General features: G+C 45.5%; 1 protein-coding gene across 1 annotated transcript in view; it reads right to left on the reverse strand.

Moving 5' to 3' along the window:
- The window catches only part of LOC310790869 (C-myc promoter-binding protein-like), a gene marked incomplete at its 3' end in the record, with an annotated part of 114,135 nt that overhangs the window by 59,208 nt on the left and 35,567 nt on the right, over positions 1-19,360 (reverse strand). Inside the window, exons 2-4 of the mRNA XM_083652575.1 lie at positions 12,067-12,397; positions 7,990-8,236; positions 1,035-1,104 (exon numbers count right to left, since the gene is read on the reverse strand). Coding sequence (XP_083508701.1) covers positions 1,035-1,104; positions 7,990-8,236; positions 12,067-12,377 — 628 coding nt within the window. The 5' untranslated portion in view covers positions 12,378-12,397. The remainder of the gene's footprint in view (positions 1-1,034; positions 1,105-7,989; positions 8,237-12,066; positions 12,398-19,360) is intronic.

The raw sequence follows: 19,360 nt of genomic DNA on the forward strand, positions 1-19,360 counted from the left end.
ACCTGCTAGCATCAACATGCTTCAACAAGAAGGAACCTGCTAGCATCAACATGCTTCAACAAGCAGGAACCTGCTAGCATCAACATGCTTCAACAAGCAGGAACCTGCTAGCATCAACATGCTTCAACAAGAAGGAACCTGCTAGCATCAACATGCTTCAACAAGCAGGAACCTGCTAGCAGAGGCGCTTCACATATTCTGCAGTCACCAAACGATAGAGACACTTCTGCAGTAGCACCCCTTTAGCAGAGGCAAAAACAAGCAATAATGTCACTGCAACTAATGTTAACCAGTCAAAAATGACCTTTGATAAAAATATATATACTGTATATAAAATAATAATAATAAATATAGCCGCAAGCAGCAATACCAGGGGTTCAAGCCTATTGCCCCCGAAGGGGCTTGAATATCTGTCATATCTGTCATTGGGCCAAATTTCAGGGATTGGCCCAGTGGTATGGATGGTTAAAAAACAGGAAAGGAGGTGTTGGTAATATCGCCAAACTTTGGTAGATTGGTGTAATTTTTTTGCAAAATTTGGTTAGTGTGGGCCTTAGGGTTTCTGAGATATACACAGGTTTACGGATGTAAAAGAAGAATTAGAAGAAGAATAAAGAAACAAATAACAAATACAAATAGCAAATACAATAACAAAAACAATAATAATAATAATAATTATTATTATTATTATTATTATTATTATTATTATTATTATTATTATTATTATTATTATTATTATAATAACCGATAATAACCGATAACCAAACTGTCTGTCCGTAAAGCTTTCACCATCTTTTTTGGACAACATTCCAATGTGATCTCAGTTAAAAGGTGAAACTCGGCAATGATTCTTTAAATATTGGGTTACTCCTGTCTCCTGCACAGAGGAGGCAGCCAGTGACCTGGGAAATTGTGAGAAAGGAGAGAAGGTGTTTACAGACTGCAGGGCTATTCGGTGACTTTTGTTAGCACGGTCAGGAGGAGATATACAGCAGTATCTGGTAGCTCACAGCGAGCGGATTAGGGAGACTTACCTGCTTTGTAGGCTATTGTATTGGTTTTGGCAACAGACTTCTTATAACACAGGTAGACCGAGGAACCCCACTGAGGAGAGGAGAGGAGAGGAGAGGAGAGGAGAGGAGAGGAGAGGAGAGGAGAGGAGAGGAGAGGAGAAGGAGAGGAGAGGGGAGAGGAGAGCAGAGGAGAGGAGAGAAACAAGTGAACATGTCATCCCCCATGAAAGCTGGAACACAGTGACAAAATTAATATCCATCCAAGTCTCGTAAAAATTGCTCCGGTTGTGTCTGAGATATCACATTTGCGTTAAAAAAAAATCCTGTTATTATAGCGCCCCCTATAGTCCACTCAGTGTAATTTTTTGCGAACGGCGCAACACAGTGCAAAGATGTCTCGGTCTGTGTGTAGATTCACTTCAGTCATCCAGGCAGTATGTCCAAAAACACAGAAACAAAATCAACTGGTCTGAAAATGAAGAGCTAAGGTTATTAAAATTGAGTTATTAGTTGCTACCAATAACAGTGTGTCTTGAGTGTGTCTTGTAGGCCCATGAGGTCTGGGCTGGGCACTATAGAATGCATGACACTCTAATAAAACTCAATCTATAACAGTGAAGGACTCACCATAGGGAAATTAAAATGGAGCAGACATTTCAGACATATGCAGGACATTAGCATACAGAGGATTGATGATGCATCTACCGTAATAAAGATGGATTGTTTGTTGTGACAAACATTTGCTGTGAGGGTCATGTGATCTCTCTCTAGCCAGTTACATTTGCTGTGAGGGTCATGTGATCTCTCTCTAGCCAGTTACATTTGCTGTGAGGGTCATGTGATCTCTCTCTAGCCATTTAGATTTGCTGTGAGGGTCATGTGATCTCTCTCTAGCCAGTTACATTTGCTGTGAGGGTCATGTGATCTCTCTCTAGCCAGCTGTGAGGGTCATGTGATCTCTCTCTAGCCAGTTACATTTGCATACAATCTTTAACAATCGAGAGCTGGACGTGAAGCATGAGCTCCCAGTGCTATGATGAAATATCAGGGTGATCTTCACAGCTCGCGTGTTATCAGACATATGGAAAGATTAGTCAAGCTGAGATCTTTTTTACAGTCTACTACAGCTAAGTTTTTTCTATAAGCAGGGATCGACATTGACCACTATGGCCCAAAAAGTTACTCTTTGGCCAACAAATATCTCATGTAGGTGGCTCGCTGTGGAGATCAATCTACGAGCCTTCATCAACGCAACATTAACATCCTCCGCAAACGTCGCAGTCAGTTCCGAGGCTGATTGGCTAATGGCTGCTATGTTAGTTGGTTACTTACTAGTATGGATTTGTAAAGTATTCTATTCATGCAAACTGACAAAATGACAGCTGACTCCGTGTTCTCCGCAGACGCCGCGCATTTTACCGCATTTACTATTTGCTGTGTGTCTCTGCGGAGAGCGGTCTCGCGCTGAACACCGGACACACCGCAGTAAACAAACATTTGCCTCAAGTCTTTTTCTTCTTCTTCTTAAAGAACTGTTGGTCAATGCATTGTTGTAATTAATTACTGATTTAATGTCAACATAGCACTGAGGTCGGTGACGGCATTAGTCGGGTATTATACATTCTACAATAGCCTACTTTTGCCTCAAGTCTTTGCACATTCCTCTCATGCTCTGTCTCTCCCACAGGTTCACTTCCTGACTCGCTTACAGAGCTTTTAAAATGCATGTGTGCAGCCACACACACACACACACACACACACACAAACACACGCACACCACACACAGTCTCTCACACACACAAACACACGCACACACACAGTCTCTCACACACACACAGTCTCACACACAGACAAACACACGCACACACACACACAGTCTCTCACACACACGCACACACACACACACAGTCAGACACACACACACACACACAGGTTTCTCAGTGGGATCGCCTGCCTGTTCTACCCCCAATGACAAAATCAGAGAGCGCTGACACAGCAAGGACTTTTATAGAACAGCAGTCTGTTGTGTGTGTGCGTGTGCATGTGTGTGTGTGTGTGTGTGCGTGTGCCTGCGTGTGTGTGTGTGTGTGTGTGTGCGTGTGCGTGTGTGTGTGTGCGTGTGTGTGTGTGTGTGTGTGTGAGACATGGGGGGAGAATAAGAAACAGGGAGTAGACACAGAGGTATTTCACTACAACACAGGCCCTAGCTGAAGAGGAAACCAGGTGCCTGTTATCTCATTGACGAGAAAAAGACGATTGAAACAACACAAACACACGCACGCCACGCCACGCCACGCCACGCCACGCCACGCCACGCCACGCCGTTAAAAAAAAACGCCCCGAGGCCATGAAGGTCCTTTTCGGACAGCTTTCCATTAATTGGATGCACTGGCCGGCTGGAGCTTCTCACCCGGGGGCTCACATGTCTCTCCACTGTTGGAAAAACACAAGTGAGTGAAACAGAGAATGGGAGAGGTGAGTGCAATCCTATTTCAGCACAGGATTAACCGCTTCCCAGTTCCCACTCTCCACCCTGCTCACTTCCATTTTGCATTTAAGCACAAAAGACAGAGAGAGGCTATTCTCTGAATAAATCTGACATTTTCCTTTTCTTTTTTCTGATTCCCCCCCTTCCCCCATTTTCTCCCCAATTGTACTTGGCCAATTTTCCACCTGCTGCCCTCCACCCCCTCTGCCGATCTGGGGAGAGCATGCGGAGTTTGCCATTCGCTTCTTTTCACCTGACAGCGGGGAGCTTCACCGGCAGGACGTAGCACGTGGGAGGATCACGCTATTCCCACCGGTTCCCTTCCGCCCCCGAACAGGCGGCAGGTGCCCCGACCGACCAGAGGAGGTGCTAGCGGCCCGGGACATATACCCCCAATCCATTGCCCCAATCCGGCTTCCGACCCCTAGACACAGTCAATTGTGCCTGTATGGATGCCCGTCCAAGCCGGAGCTAACACGGGGGCGCGAACCTGCGACCCTCATGTTGGTAGGCAGGGAATCTACCGCTACCTCGACATTTTCAATCATAAATGTGTAAATTGGAGGTGACCAGAACACCACCTTATGATTTCATGTTCTTAATGAAATGCTTTAGTTGAGGAAAAGTTTGAGAAGTAGAATTTGCCAGTATTATGAGGGGAAAATGTCATCTTATATAGCTGAAAAGAGCTGTGGGGGCTCATATCACTCATTTAAAACTCAACAGAGAAGGATTGATGGAGTCGGGCCAGTGGAGTGGTGTTGAGTTGAGGAGCTCAGGGTTTTGATTAAAGAAACATTGACATTTTGAATTTCAGACAAAGCTCCAGTGAAGAAATAAAGCCTGCTAACATTCAAAATGTCACCGTGTATTTGTATTATTATTTTTTGTAATGTGTGTTGTTGTCATTGTTGTGCAGGGGGGGGGTGGGGGGGGTGCACGGGTGGGTGGAGAAATAATGTGAAAAATTGTGACCTGTTAACCTGGCATTTTGTCTATAGTTTGCTTTTCACCAATAAAAACTATGTGAAGGGACCAGAAGATGGGAGTGACGTGAGAAACTTGAGATGGTTTGAACTAGGGCTGTGCAATCATATCGATACGGCAATATATCGTGATATTTTTTCCCACAATACTGTATCGATATTTCAGAAAAATATCGTGATATATCGCCATATCGATTTTTTGCACAGCTGTCTGTGCAGTGACACAATAAGAATACTTTTTATTTCAGTGCGTTCAGTAAGACACTCAACACACTCAGGAGTTTTGACTCAATTTGTGCAATAAGTTATCAATATAAAGTGATGTACATATTATTACACTACCTGGGTGGTACACAGCGAGTTGTATTTTCAGCTCTATTTTTCAATTTTCAATTTTCAGTAAATGATGTATAGAGTATTGCAATATATCGCAATATGTATTGTATCGCAATGTATCGTGATACAATTGTATCGTGACCCATGTATCGTGATACGTATCGTATCGTGAGGTCCTTGCCAATAGACCAAATCAGCGGGGATGTTTACATTTACTTCCGGTTACCCCTGGGTCCACACATTATAATGGCGGTGAACGGCACAAACTGACGTGTTGAAGACAAAGAAGACAAAAATGGTTCGTTCGTGTTGTGTTGTTGTTTAATATCATTCATAACAACACTTTCACTAACGTTAGTGGAGACCAGACTAGCTAATTTACCTGTTGGACCAGACCAGACCAGAGTAGACTTGAAGCTAAATTAAATTAACGTGGCGTCAGTAGCTCTGTCTGTAACGAGTCTGCAAAAAAACAGCGAGTTTGACAGTTGCATCGTTTCCCTCGTAAGAAAAGGATGGATTTTGCGGATGTTGTACAGGGAGGGGGGGGGGGGTAGTCACTGCGATGTAGGCAGAGCAGGACAGATGGTTGTCCAGGATCACCCGAGGTCAATGGAGAAGGAGAGGTCAGTGAGAGGGCGGTCTTTCCCTGGGAGGAAGCGTAGATTTGTCTTTCCAAGATTGAGCTTGAGGTGGTGGGCAAACATCCAGGCACCGATGTCTTTGAGACTTGCAGGCCTCAATTTGTGTGTCTGTGTGTGTGTGTGTGTGTGTGTGTGTGTGTGGGGGGGGGGGTAGAGCTGAGTGTCATCCCTCTACCTGCCTCGTCTACTTCTACTGCAGTTAGTGATTTCCCATGTTTCCCAGAATGCCTTGCAACAATCCCCAGAGAAGGGAAGTTTGTTGTACGGGGATATAAATAATATAGCTGGCTATAGTGGATTGTGAATATGTCTTGGCACTCTTCTCTCCTGTGGGTGTAGAAACTGCTCTCTCTCATTCTCTATGATGGATCTCTCCCTGTATGCTTGTTGAACGTCTGTTTGATGCAATATGGCGGCTCTGGGAAGAAACCTGATGTTTACCTCCACAATTGTGCTTGGACAATTGCCTAGGCCAGTGGTTCTCAAACTTTTTTTGGCTTCAATAGTGCCCTTTATGGCCCATTTCCAACGCTGGTCTCATTCCACCGATCAAAAACGTGGACAGCCCGGGTTGAGTCGGGGTTGAGTCGTGCTAGTTTTGGTCCCTGCTTTGTTGAGGTTCCAGCGCTGTGAACCCGGTACCATACCGTGACGTGAAAACACTGCAGACGACTGGTTGGTCAGGCAGAATCGTGTTTACTGTATCTACTGCCAATGCTGGATACCAGTTTAGTGGGGCTTACCTTCTCTTCTGTTATTTCCATCAGTCTTTTTTGTTGCTGCCTTCGGCTCTGGTGAAATAAAATCGATCTCCTTGCTCAGCTTTAACATGACGGTGGTTTTCAATTGTTTTGAGAGAGAAAAAGTCTGCTCCTTGGGAAGCCCTTTGTAGTTGTGTAGTTGGCTCCGCTAGGCCGGAGGCGGGGGTTTAGCGAAGCCGCGCTCTTGCCTGGTGAGTTGCCGCCGGGGTAGCGGCTTCCCTTCTCCCCGTAGCGTACTCCCGTCCCCCGTGCAGTGCATGCATGTGAGTTTGAGTAACAACAAAGTGATATCCATTCTCCTGGCCGATTGCCACATTTGCCCATGTACACTGTAGGTCATTTAGAGGCACCAGTATTTCATAACCAGTTTAAAAGTTCCGTGTATGGATTTAATTTTAACATTATACGTTATAGCCTACTTCGGCTATGGGCGGAGGGCAGATATGCGGTCGCTATGACGACCAGGTGTGGGCGGAGGCGAGTAAACTTGCTATGGAAACAGAGTTTATATCAAGTAGAGACGAGTAAGACCAGGTCGACTAGAGCTGTACTGTGCTGTTATATGTGGTGGAAATGAGCCATAAGTACTCCCTTTACCCAACATTTTGCTTAGAAAAGTGCAAGAGAAAACTATAGCATGACGCAATGAATGAATGATAACCCCCAAAATAAGAAATGGGGTGAACAAGTTTCAATTAGTGCCTCCTGAGCAGATTTATTTTAACGTTTCATTTATGAAATGATTTATTCTTCTATTTTTCTATTTTCCCCTTTCTCTCAACTACCCCCTGTAGTACCTCCACGTACCACAGTTTGAGAATCACTGCCCTAGGGTGTCCTGGTCCTTGCTCCACCCCTTCTGCCGATCTGGGGAGAGCTGTTGACTAGCACATGCACACGTGCAGTCGCCAGCCGCTTCTTTTCACCTGACAGCGAGTGGGTTTCACTGGCAGGATGTAGCGCGTGGGAGGATCACGCTATTCCCCCGGGTTCCCCTCCCCCCCCCGCGACTGACCAGAGGAGGCACTAGTGCAGCGACCATACCCTTAATCCGTCTTCCGACCCACAGACTGTGCCTGTATGGACGCCCGACCAAGTCAGAGGTAACACGGGGGCTCAAACCTGCAACCCTCATGCTGGTAGGCAGGGAATCTACCGCTGCACTACCCAGATGCCCGATTGATAGTTTTTTTTATATCAAACTCCTTTGTAGCTGCTGGGAATATCAAGGCTGCTTGTTGAAGAAAACTATAACAAACAACCAAATAGAGACACTGTGGAGCGCGTCATCATTCAGAAACCACGCCCAAAACGGGGGGAAAACAGAAACCCCCCGTCCAATCCTGGCGTTCTCCTATGTCGCGTGCATGGTTGCGTGTTGCACCAAAAGATCGTATATACGGAAGATGAACACTCCAACTTACTTCATTGACCGCAACATCCACATTTTTCTTCTCGCCAATTCTCAATGGCTTCCTCGTTTTCCTCGGGAGTACCACAAAACTTTAACTGGCGATTTTTTACATTTATTGTCTGCGCAGCCCCACCGCACAACAGCTTTTAGCTATGTTTAATTCAAGGAAAACGACGCTGGTGTGTGGAAATGAACGGGGCTTTTCCCCCGTGATGGGCGTGGCCTATTTCATGCCGTGTCTCTATGGGCACAGAAATGCAAGGTGCATCATCAGTATATAACTTTCTTTTTTCTTTCTGCGTAAAGGTTCAACATGAACTGGAGAAGAGAAAGGGTCCTGTCCTCACCATGCTGCTGTTGAGGTTCTTGTCCACCTTGCAGAAGGTGTGTGGCGGGGTCTCTCCCTTGCCGGGGATGATGATGCAGATGTCGGTGAGGGCCAGCGCGGCGTGTGGCTGGCTCTCCGGCGCGCGGCGGTACGTGATGTAGATGCGCTGCGACGACGTGCTGCTGATGCTGGCCGGCCGGCCGCAGGGCGTGGTCTGGATGAGGTGGCAGCCCTGCTTCAGGCGCTCCTTCCACTCGTACAGCACCCTGGGGGGAGGGGAGGAGCCACACAGCAGCCCAGCCAATCACAATCACTTATCAACAAACACAAAGAGGACAAATGTCAGGGCAGCGACAGTGAGTCGACAGTCGGCACCATTCAATTTAAGGAATCAAGATTCAAAATGACATACTCATGTACTACTCACTTTTTTATCCCTTTCTCCTGCTGTGCTCCCCATTCATAATTTCTCCTGTTAATTTCCCCATTTCATAGTGATACAAATCAAAGGCGTTTCTCAGTAGCACACATGTCGGTATGTTTACTGTCTTTCAGAGGGCTTAGTTTTACTGTGAGTGACGTTTCTGGTATCTTCTGAAACTAGAAGACCTAAAGCATCCATTGGTATCAACCCTGTCATGCTAGCTTGCCGGGAAGGGGGCTAGATAACACTCCAAATGTTGGCTCAATTTTGGCGAGGGTGCATTTGCCGATACCCCAGACAATCTCCCTCTTGTTCACAGTCGGGGCGTAATGTTGGCAGCAGGTATGGAAATGATTCGTCTATCAATCAATCGCCTGAAAATGAATCGATTAGAATGTTGCTCATCGATTAATCGTTTCAGTCATTTTGGTTACAGCTTGATCGTTTCCCCAGTTTCACCTCATTAAAAAATGAATACTTGGGTTTTCTGGCTGCTGGTCAGTCTGAGTCATGTGAAGAAAGACTTTATGCTGTGAGAACTTGGTGCTGCTCCCACCCACACATGTAACTGTCTCCTGTGTGTTCTGTTGCCACCTGGACGCTGAATGACCACTGCTGCCCTCATTTCTGTGAATTGTGTAGCGCTGACCTGAGCCCCTTCTCATCGCCGCAAGCTGACTTCTCTTTCTTTTTGTCTGTCTCTCTCTGTCAGTGTTTGGCCCAGCAGCATCTACTGCACGCTAAGCCTATTTGCCTCACTGTTCAGCCCACCCAAGCTTTCTTCTTAGGTTTCCTACTAAGGCTTTTCTATTGGAGTCTTTCCTCGTGTGCATTAGGGTTAGGGCTGGGCAATATAATCGATACGGTAATATATCGCAATATTTTATTTCCCGATACTGTATCGATACTTGGACCCCAAGTATCGCGATATAATAAAAAAAAAAAAAAAAAAATGCAGGCCATGCCATGCCAGGCCTCTGCATCTGGTGATTCCCACCCCTCATCGATACTGTATCGATATTTCCCATATCGATGCGTTCAGTAACACTCAACACTCAGTAGTTTTGACTAAATTTGTCCACTAACTTATGAGTATAAAGTGATGTACATATTATTACACTACCTGGGTGGTACACAGTGCGTTGTATCTTTAGCTCTATTATTTAATTTTGAGTAAATTCTGTAGAATATCGCAATATATCGCAATATGTGTCGCATCGCAATATATCGTGATACAATCGTACCGTGACCCAAGTATCGTGATACGTATCGTATCGTGAGATCCTTGCCAATACCCAACCCTAATTAGGGTCTAAGGCTGGTGGGGGTGCCACTAGATCGTTTGTCTCGCTAAGATCTGTGTTTTCTGTATGCTATGTCCTATATCATTATGTTCACCACTGACTCAGTGTGTTTAGTTAGAGCTAGCTAAACAGTAAAGTCCTGAGAACATGCTTGTGATATAAATAAATTTGACTTGACTTAACTGCTGAGGAGCATTTGTATATATTTTTCTTGTCATTTTATAGACTTAATGATTAATCAATTCATTGAAAAACAAATTCCTAGATCAGAGGTTCCCAAACTTTTTCATCTTGGCTAAATTTCAAACTCACAAAAAACATACAGTAATGAGTTGCCATGACCACCAGTTGGCGACCCACCCGCCACGGGTCCGCGACCCAAATTGGGTCCCCGACCCATAGTTTGGGAAACACTGTACAGAGACCGATCAATAACCCAAATGGTGGTTAGTTTGCCGACGTATGACCATTTCAAATAGGTACTTTAGCTGTGCATGAATGCTGCAAAAACAATTAGTCAAGTGTGCTTTCATTGATGAGAGAAAAGCTTGTAGAAATATTATTTGACCAACGGTAATGAGTTAGCTTGGTGGTGATCGAAATCATAACAGCCATTTCTATAGTGATTACCTCACGTTTCGTCATGTATTACATTTAGGAGACAACGCTTAAATAACGGAGTGAACTGAGCAGAACAGTTTGCTCAACACCAACGTCGCAGACACTCACAATTCCCATGAGGCATATACTGTCTACATGTACACTGTCTGTCAGTCACATCATGTCAGAACCAGAATTGCAAAGTACAAGGGCGCGCACACACACACACACACACACACACCACCAACAACAGGGCGGTGCATGAAAGTGGCCGTGATTATAAATTCCCCCTCCGTGCCTCTATCACACACTTATCCTCCATTAGTGCTTCAAGTATGGTAAAGTGGCACTCAACAGACATTCTGTGGCACTTCCTGAGAGCTGAAAAGAGCAGAATGTAAATTGGTTAACAGCCAAATCCTATTTTATTTTGACATTTTGGTTGCTTTGCCTTTGCCTCATTCCCAGAGATCAGTCGATCTGTCTATCAAACAAGTGAAGCACGGATTCCCCCTTTTCTCTGCCTGTTGTTTGTCTGGTTTGTTTGTCTGGTGGCTGCTGCTGCTCAATGCTAAGTAAGTACCCAATTCTTCTTCTTCTGTTTATTCCAAACAAACCGGAAGCATGCTAAGTACCCAATTCTTCTTCTTCTGTTTATTCCAAACAAACCGGAAACATCACTTCCTGTGCGGCAGACGATTTTCATTTTTCCCAGGAAAGAGCTACCAGACAGACACATTGTAGCAAAACAACATTTATCTATGTGATCATTAAATGGATTATCACTATAGTAGCAACACAGCATTCATTCGTGTGAAAATGTGACGGATGATTCCTTGAAATCTTGGGGATGAATCCCTTTGTAGTCTGAGCAACACTGCAGCGGTGGTATAAAGGGACTGATATGACACACACACCCCTCTGCTTTCCATTAGTGGTAGCAGTGTGTGTGGAGTGATGCTGCTCTCAGCTGTCGGCAGCCTGGAGGCTGACTGAAGCCCTGTGTAAGTGCCTGATAAGCAGGGCGCTCAGCAGTGTCAGGGTCTGTCTGCTCCGTTACACCTTACTGTACTGACACACACACACACACACTGATAAGCAGGGCGCTCAGCAGTGTCAGGGTCTCTGTGCTCCGTCACACCTTACTGACACACACACACACACACACACTGATGATGATGAGAGTCTCCCTTCAGTTCACAGCGGGTTACGTTGACGCGGCATCGGGAGGAACAGCTGTAAGAGCACATTGGCTCTATTTTCAGACTATTCTACTGTTTTTCAAAGCAGAATGGGTAGAGCCGGGTAGAGCAAGCGCTTTCTTATATATATATATATATACATACATATCTATACATACATGCATATATATATATACAGTATATATATATTAGAAAGCGCTCGCTCTACCCGACAACATGACGCCATGTTATTGTTAGCCGACTGATCACAAGTCAGAAGGGCAGCCGGCAGTTTACTACAACACCCAGAATGCAAATGGGTTACCGCTAGACAAGGTGGGAGGTGCTACTCTGATGACAGGTGTGGGACGTCCTGCTAAGCCTGCAATACAGTTAGCCGATAGTGGCGGCCGGTCACTATGTCAACAGAGTGTGTATGAAACCGTATGAGAGTGCAGCCTAGAAGCACCGTCAATATCAAAAACTGCTGTAGCAGATATACTGAAACCAAAGCAGATGGAGCACTTGTGACGGTGTGAGCAGAATAAACTGGAGCCCATATCACCGTTCGCTTTTTTTTTCCTCACCCCAGGTCGGTGAGCGGAGGCTTGTCTCTGCCTCTCCTGTAGCACAGGAAGATCTGCGGCGCCATGAGGCCGCCGCTGTTCAAGTCCGCCGACAGGCCGGTGGGCGTGGCCTCGATGCAGGTGTAGCCCGCCGGCACCTCCTCCCCCAGCGAGCGGATCACCACCGCCACGTCGGTGATGGGCGCCTTGGGCTTGGCCGTCTGGTGGCACACGTCGTCAAAGTGGATCTCCTGGTCCAGCGGCGTGGACGGGTCCGTCAGGCCCGCCACCACAAAGTAGTCCGCTACGCGAGGGCCTTTGTCCTCCATCATCTCCCATCACCACCGACTGGCTGCACAGGGAGGGAGAGAGAGAGGGAGAGAGAGAGAGAGAGAGAGAGAGAGAGAGAAAGGGAGGGAGAGAGAGAGAGAGAGAGAGAGAGAGAGAGAGAGATGAGATTATTTTTCGTTGTGGTTGCAGGTCCGTCAGATTCTTGCGTCCTTGCTGTGGCAATAAAACACAACATTTTTGACCGTCATAAATCTTGCTGGAAAAAAAGATCAGAGACCAGCAGAAGGGCAAATGAAAACAGAAGGTGAATATGTGAAGAAAAGAGTGAGGCAGTGTGGGTTATACCATGTACAGAGCAGACAGGTATCTGTCTGATGGTCTTGGCCAGACAGAACAGACCGGTATCTGTCTGATGTTCTTGTCCAGACAGACTGAGGGGACATTCACACCAAAAGCGTTTTTAGAGCTGCCAGCGTCTTTCTGCAATTCATTATCTATGTAAGGATGCGCTAAACGTGCTCCTCTTTTAATGAACGCACCTGGCGTTTCAGCGCTGGTGGCGTCTGTTGTTTTTGGAGGAGCGCTGTGGGCGTTTTAAAGCTGAAAAAAGTTGAACATTTAGAGGAAAAGCGCCCTGCTCGTTTTTTTCACTCCACCTACCTTTTCTCCTCCCGAGGGATTTTCAACCTCGGCTGCTGCCAGAATTGGCAATAATCTGGCTTTCATGTTGACAACGAACAACATCAAACAGACAAAACCAGCTGGCTACCGTCCTTGTGGTCGTTGTGTTCTGATCTGTACACTCAGTCCGTGCGCTGTGTTTTGTGCACAATGGAAGCGCTCTCAACATGATTTTCATAGCGTTCTGACTGAAAAAAACGCTTTTGGTGTGAATGTCCCCTTAAATTCATGTGAGAAGCTAAGGGTTCATGGACACATGGAGTTTAAAGGGACAGCAACCCAGTTTTAAATGTGGACTGTGTGTACAGTCAGTGTAGTGCACGACGGTGTACAGTTCCATTTCAGGAACAGCACCCCCTGCAGTTTACAAAAACCAGTCTAGATGCAGCTATGTGTGATTTAAATCAATGGTTTCCCCTCTAAATCCCATTGCTATACACCCCTCCCACAATGCAATGTGGTTTCCAACCTGCACACCATGCTCTTTAAAGGGCCATTCTCTAATTCTATAATGTGAAACAGCCGCATTGGGTCGGCCTAAGAGGCTTTTATTTTGAAAGACAGCAGTGCGGTTTTTCTTCACACTTGACATTCTACCTTAATTACAGGTTGTGCCCGTGCGGAAATCTCCTGATTACAAGGCTTGTGATATCAGGGAGCCCATTAAGCAGGATGACAAACACCAAAGAGCCATTTCCTTAATCAGTCTTAACTCATTGAGTGCCAGCCACTTTTGGAGAACGGACGCTCCCAGTGCCAGAGTTTCAGAGCGTTTTCAGTGATTTCTCGAGGCCCACAGAATATTGTGTGATATTACTATGTAAACACTGAACACGCACAAAGAACGATGAGACTCTATTCTATCATCTGCAAAAAAAAGTTTATTGATCCCATTTTCCGTTCTTTAGTTATGAGCCGGAGAAGATAGCTTGATTCATCCAAAAATAGCAATTTTTTTCTAGAAGCTGAGATAATTGGCCTTTTGTGAAATTAATCATTTCAAGCACATCACTGACTCTGAAGCTAATCTTTTCTAATGTAGTCACACCTCAAAAATAATTTCCTTCAATAAAACAGTTTAGGCCAGGGAATTTTGTTTGGCAGAATAATATTTTTAGCTACAACCAGCAGCGCTGGCCCCTGCGTGCGCTGCTGGTTGCAGCTTCTTGCTGGTTTTGATTTGCTGCTGGTGGGTATCGGATATTCTGGCTTGCGTTTGTCAATCCTGTCCTGCTGCCTGGGTCTGTCTGGGTGTTGTGTGTGTGCTGCTCTGCGTGCCCCCCCCCCCCCCCCCCGCCCCGCCCCGCCCCGCCCCGCCTCAACTGCACACTCCTCCTCCTGTCTGTGGTGGCTCTCTGCTGAGTTTGCTGTGCGCACAGTGAAGGGTGCGGAACAGCCAGGCTTTTTTACAGCGTTCCGCGTGTGTTTGTCACCGGCAACGATGCTTCCAGTTGAGAATAATAACAACTCCACTGTGTGGATGTGCGGATTTGCTGTCGCAACCGACACGGAGCGGCTCAATTGTGGGAGCAGATTGGCTGCTGCAGGCACAGCTGCAGTAACGTGCTTCAGCATATCGATGCATACGGATGCGATGCGATTTCCGTTTCCATAACGACTTCTTCTTTGTTTTTTCCTTGCCTTTCTGTTATGTGGAGAGCACTGTCGCCACCTAAGGGTTCTGTAAAATAGGTTATAGACCTCCAATAGCTACAATAGTTGTACCAGAGATGTATCAGGGATTGATCCACGTCCCACCGTCAAAAAACGCAATTGACGACAACCGTCGTCATTGGCACTCTACGTCAGTATTTGAATTGACGACAGCTGTCGTCATTGGCATTCAATGAGTTAAGGGGCAAGTCCTGACTGTGATCTGACTCACTGAGTCTGAACAGGTAGACTTGACATGCGCGGGTAAAGTTCCAACAACAACATAAACCTCAATAGGGAAAATTAAAAATAAAACACACTTTGTGGTCAATCACAGATCCAACAGCTGCTTTGAGTGAACGAATGTTTTTTCTGCCCTGAAATCATCACAGCATGAGGAGAGCATAGCGGAAGGGAGAAATGGGTGAAAGTTCAGTGTTTATTATCTCAGTTATGTTTATCCAGCATAATGTAGCCATCAACGTCAAGCAAAAAAATATATAGTATTACATTACTGCTTTGATCTTAATACACAGTGCAGTCTAGAGTCAGTAAACAGGCTGAATATTCTGCTTCAGAAACATATGAAGGAGACTCTATATAAACACATCCACTACCATCTGGAGGCAACCAACTCACTTAAAGATTCTCAACTATCTGGGACCCGTTTCTGGTCTACTTTGACGAGGTTAAGAGCAGCAAGTGACTCGCCCAGCTGACGTCTCATGGACGGTGGTGGAGCCCTTGCATGGGATTGGGATCCCATGCACAACATCTCTTACAAGCACATAAGCACCTCACGCGGCTGGTAGCACCACGCTGCAATATTGGAATGTCGATAATACAGACTAGAGCAGGGGTCAGCAACCTATGGCACGGGTGCCACCTCTGGCACGTGAAGGGTTAACCACTGGCACGGCAGCGCACAGCAGCAATAAGTGCGCAATTGAGATTTTTCGTAGAAATGTTGAAGTGCCCTGTCAAATTACCTACTTCACAGCCATTTGCAATTGCGCAGCATGTTATTTAGGATATTTACCGGAGTGACTCACTCTCTGCCTCTGATCGGTTGCCTTCCATGGCAGCAGCAGAGCAGTAAGATGCCACTCTCTTACAAGACTGCTCTGCCGGCAGCAGAAAGCAGATGAAAAATGCCATCGAGCAAGACAGAGAAGGACCGTGCTCGTGCTGTGTATACTTCAATGTCCTGATTTTGGAAGGAATAACGTTAAATTGTTGATGTGCGATTCATTAATCTTGGTGTGGGCACACTGATTGACAAGCAAAATTGAAAATGGCACTTCATATCAAAAAGGTTGCCGACCCCTGGACTAGAGTATGTATGTGTTTTTTCTTTCTTTTCTTTTCCTGTGTATGAGCTTGTTGGTTTTTGTTTCTTTTGTGTTCTGAAAAATTGAAAAATAAAATATTGGCTGCATACTGTTGTTTTCTGAAAGAAAACAGAAATAAATCTTGCACAGAATGTGCTGGGGGACAGAAGTGGCATGTGTGAATATATGACAAGTCAACAAAAAAGTGGGAATAGAGTTAAATGCAAAAAAGGGAACTCCTAATAAACCAGGGACATTTTGTATTGTTATTATTTTTTTGTCACTGTTTTGGTAACTAATTAACTAATTTCCCCCCAACCCGAACCCCTGTATATTTCTGACCCTATGTACAGCATGTGGCCTATGAAAAGTCAGGACATCAAAGCTAAAAGACAAACAATAATGAATCCTTCCATCTACTGTCAATGTAGCAGGTCTACAATATATTTGGTCATAGGAATAGTATATTATATATAATAGTATTTTCCTATTTTTCCTTTGTCAGCCTGTGGGTGTGGCAGTGTAACTCTGTCCAGACTGATGTCTGGACCTCCTGACTGCAGACCCAGGGACACAAGTCTGCCTCTGAGGGCTGGAGAGGAACTTCACCCCCGACGTTACACTCTCCTCCTCCTGGTCAGCCATGCAAACAACACCTGCACAGCACATGTGTATTACAAACTGGATGTAATCAACAGGGAACCGTTCAAACCTGTCTAAGGGTTTTTGGATGCAGCATCATTGCAGAGGGCAGTTGGAGAATGCTGAACTTTACTGGAGACACTGATTCCTCACACATGTTCCTGAATGGCGTGACAGAACATCTGAAACTTCTGCAAATGTATTCCCAGACTCTTGAGAAGGACAGTTCATTGCAAACACATTCGGTCATCGAAAAGTTTCTGTTGATTTTATTTCTGAAATAATTCAACTGGATGCAGTGTGTGATTCCATGTGCATGCAGTCAGAGGGTGTGGGGGCAGAGAGGTCTAATTATTAGCAGGGTGTGTTCACTAGTTTGGCTCTGGAAAAGCTGCAAAAAGCTGCCAATTGCTGATTCTGGTCTGTGTGATGACGCTTAGCTAGCTAACTAGCTGCCAACACAGCTAGCTGAAGTACTGTGAAAATGTGTAGGTGGCTAACGGTACGTCATGTATTACTAAGTGTAATGCTTTTGGAGGGGCTGTGTAACACGTTAAGCCAGAACAAATCAGAGTGAGCAAATAAAGAGTCCAGTATCGATTTAATATCTTTAAAGAAAAGTAAATATCTATCTAGGACTGTTTAATGCAATATGGTTTGAATAGGATCAAAACTTGGTGAGAGCATCATGAGTTTGTTTTCTCTCATCAGCTTCAACTCCACTAAATTCAATCATTTCCACCCAAATGTAAGAAAACTGAATTTAAATTCAGTCGTGTGCTGGAACAAATCTCATCACTTTCCCTCCAAGTCATTTACACAATCACAAAATCTCACGTCAAGACTTTAGAAACCTTTTGAAGTCATCAAAGTCACGTGAAGTCCCAACGTAAAGTCAAGGCTCACGCATTTAAAATTGTGACTCAAGTCCAAGTCATGTGACTCGAGTCTCTCCACATCTCTGTCATCATTTAATGGGACACATTCCCATTATGTACTCTGTACTTTTTTCACAGGTTCAGATTTGAACATATCTCTTCAGTGGTCCCGTGTGTGGCGCTCGGTCTGATGCTCTGTTTTAGATGAGATTTATTGGAGAAAGGCGTTTATTTAATCAATTCTCTGGCATGAATGAAAGGCTATAAACTGAAACTTGGCACTTATTGAAGATCAATGCGGGGTCAGTGAGCCAGACTCACATCCAAGGCAGGACGGATATCATCTTTCTTTCTTTGCTCGTCACGTCCAGCTCCTGACAGACAGACGGTGAGAGAACGCTGGAGCACGGTGTCCTGGCACTCAGCACTCGGGTTACACGAGGCATCTCAGCTCATCACTTTCTCACGGAGAAACTGATGAGACGTCAGGAGCACCAGGCTGCTGCTGCTCCCACTTCATGTGCTAAGTGAGGCAATTAGGCAGAGCTGCTGGGATCCTGCAGGCTAATCCACTATCTGATGTAGGGGTGCACCGATCACGTTTTTTTGCCACCGATCACCGATTGCCGATCGCCTATGGGAAATATCTGCCCAACCGATCATCGACCGATCACCGATTACCGATCACGATATATAAACTCCTAAAAAAAAAGTTTGGAAACGTTATTTCGGTCGATTATTTCTCCCCTTTAATAATACCAATTGGCATTGTATTTTATATGGTTGGAAAGCTTGATTAGTGATAGGGCTTTTTTTTATTTAAAAAAAAAATATATATATATATATATATATATATATATATATATATATATATATATATATATATATATATATATGCAATCAGCCGAAATATCGGCAACCAGCCGATCGCATATTTGAGGTCAAAATCGGCCGATACAGATTGCTTGCCGATCGATCGGTGCACCCCTAATCTGCAGCCCTCGTTCAGACACCATACGCCGAAGCCACGCTGAAGCCACGCAGTTTCATTTCGGCGTCCTCGTTAACACAGGCGGCGAGCCCGTTCACACCAGGCGCACGCTCAAGCCGTGCTGAAGCTGCGCCGAAGCGATCGGTCAGGATTCAGTTCTAGTTTCCAAGCGTGAAGCGTGAAGCTGCCATGAAGTCAATACAAGAAGTTGTGCGGGGCAAGGCAGCGCCGAGCGAGGCGCTGAGGAAAAGAGAGTGCTTCTTATGTGGCGGCTGTGGCTCAGGAGGTAGAGCGGGTCGTCCACCAATCAGAAGGTCGGTGGTTCGATCCCCGGCTCCTCCAGTCCGCATGTCGAAGTGTCCCTGGGCAAGACACTGAACCCCGAATTGCTCCCGATGGCTGTGCCAGCACCCTGTGTGGCAGCTTGCCGCCTTCGGTGTGTGAATGGGTGAATGTAGGCACCTTGTAAAGTGCTTTGGATAAAAGCGCTATATAAATGCAGTCCATTTACCATTTATGTGACTGGTTTAGCGTGACACTCAGCTTCTGTTCAGCTCTGCTTCTGAATAGCGCGCCTGGTGTGAAAAAGACTTAGCACTGCAACTATTGTGGATTAATCTGTCGATTATTTTCTCCAGATCCTACTGACTTCAGTTTGTTTTGAAGAAGTTGTGCTGCCAACCTCTCTGTGTTATATGGACTTAAACAAACCTCAATGGTGTTTAACTTTCATCTGGCATGAAGGTGAGTAGATAATGACAGAATTCCACCTAAAACTGAATGTTCCCCTTGCTTTTGGCAGGATGCCTAATCAAACAGCCAGCTGTGCAGGTGGGAAAGAGCTGGTT

Source organism: Poromitra crassiceps, assembly GCF_964638095.1.
Source record: "Poromitra crassiceps genome assembly, chromosome: 16".
NCBI classification, from domain to species: Eukaryota; Metazoa; Chordata; class Actinopteri; order Beryciformes; family Melamphaidae; genus Poromitra; species Poromitra crassiceps.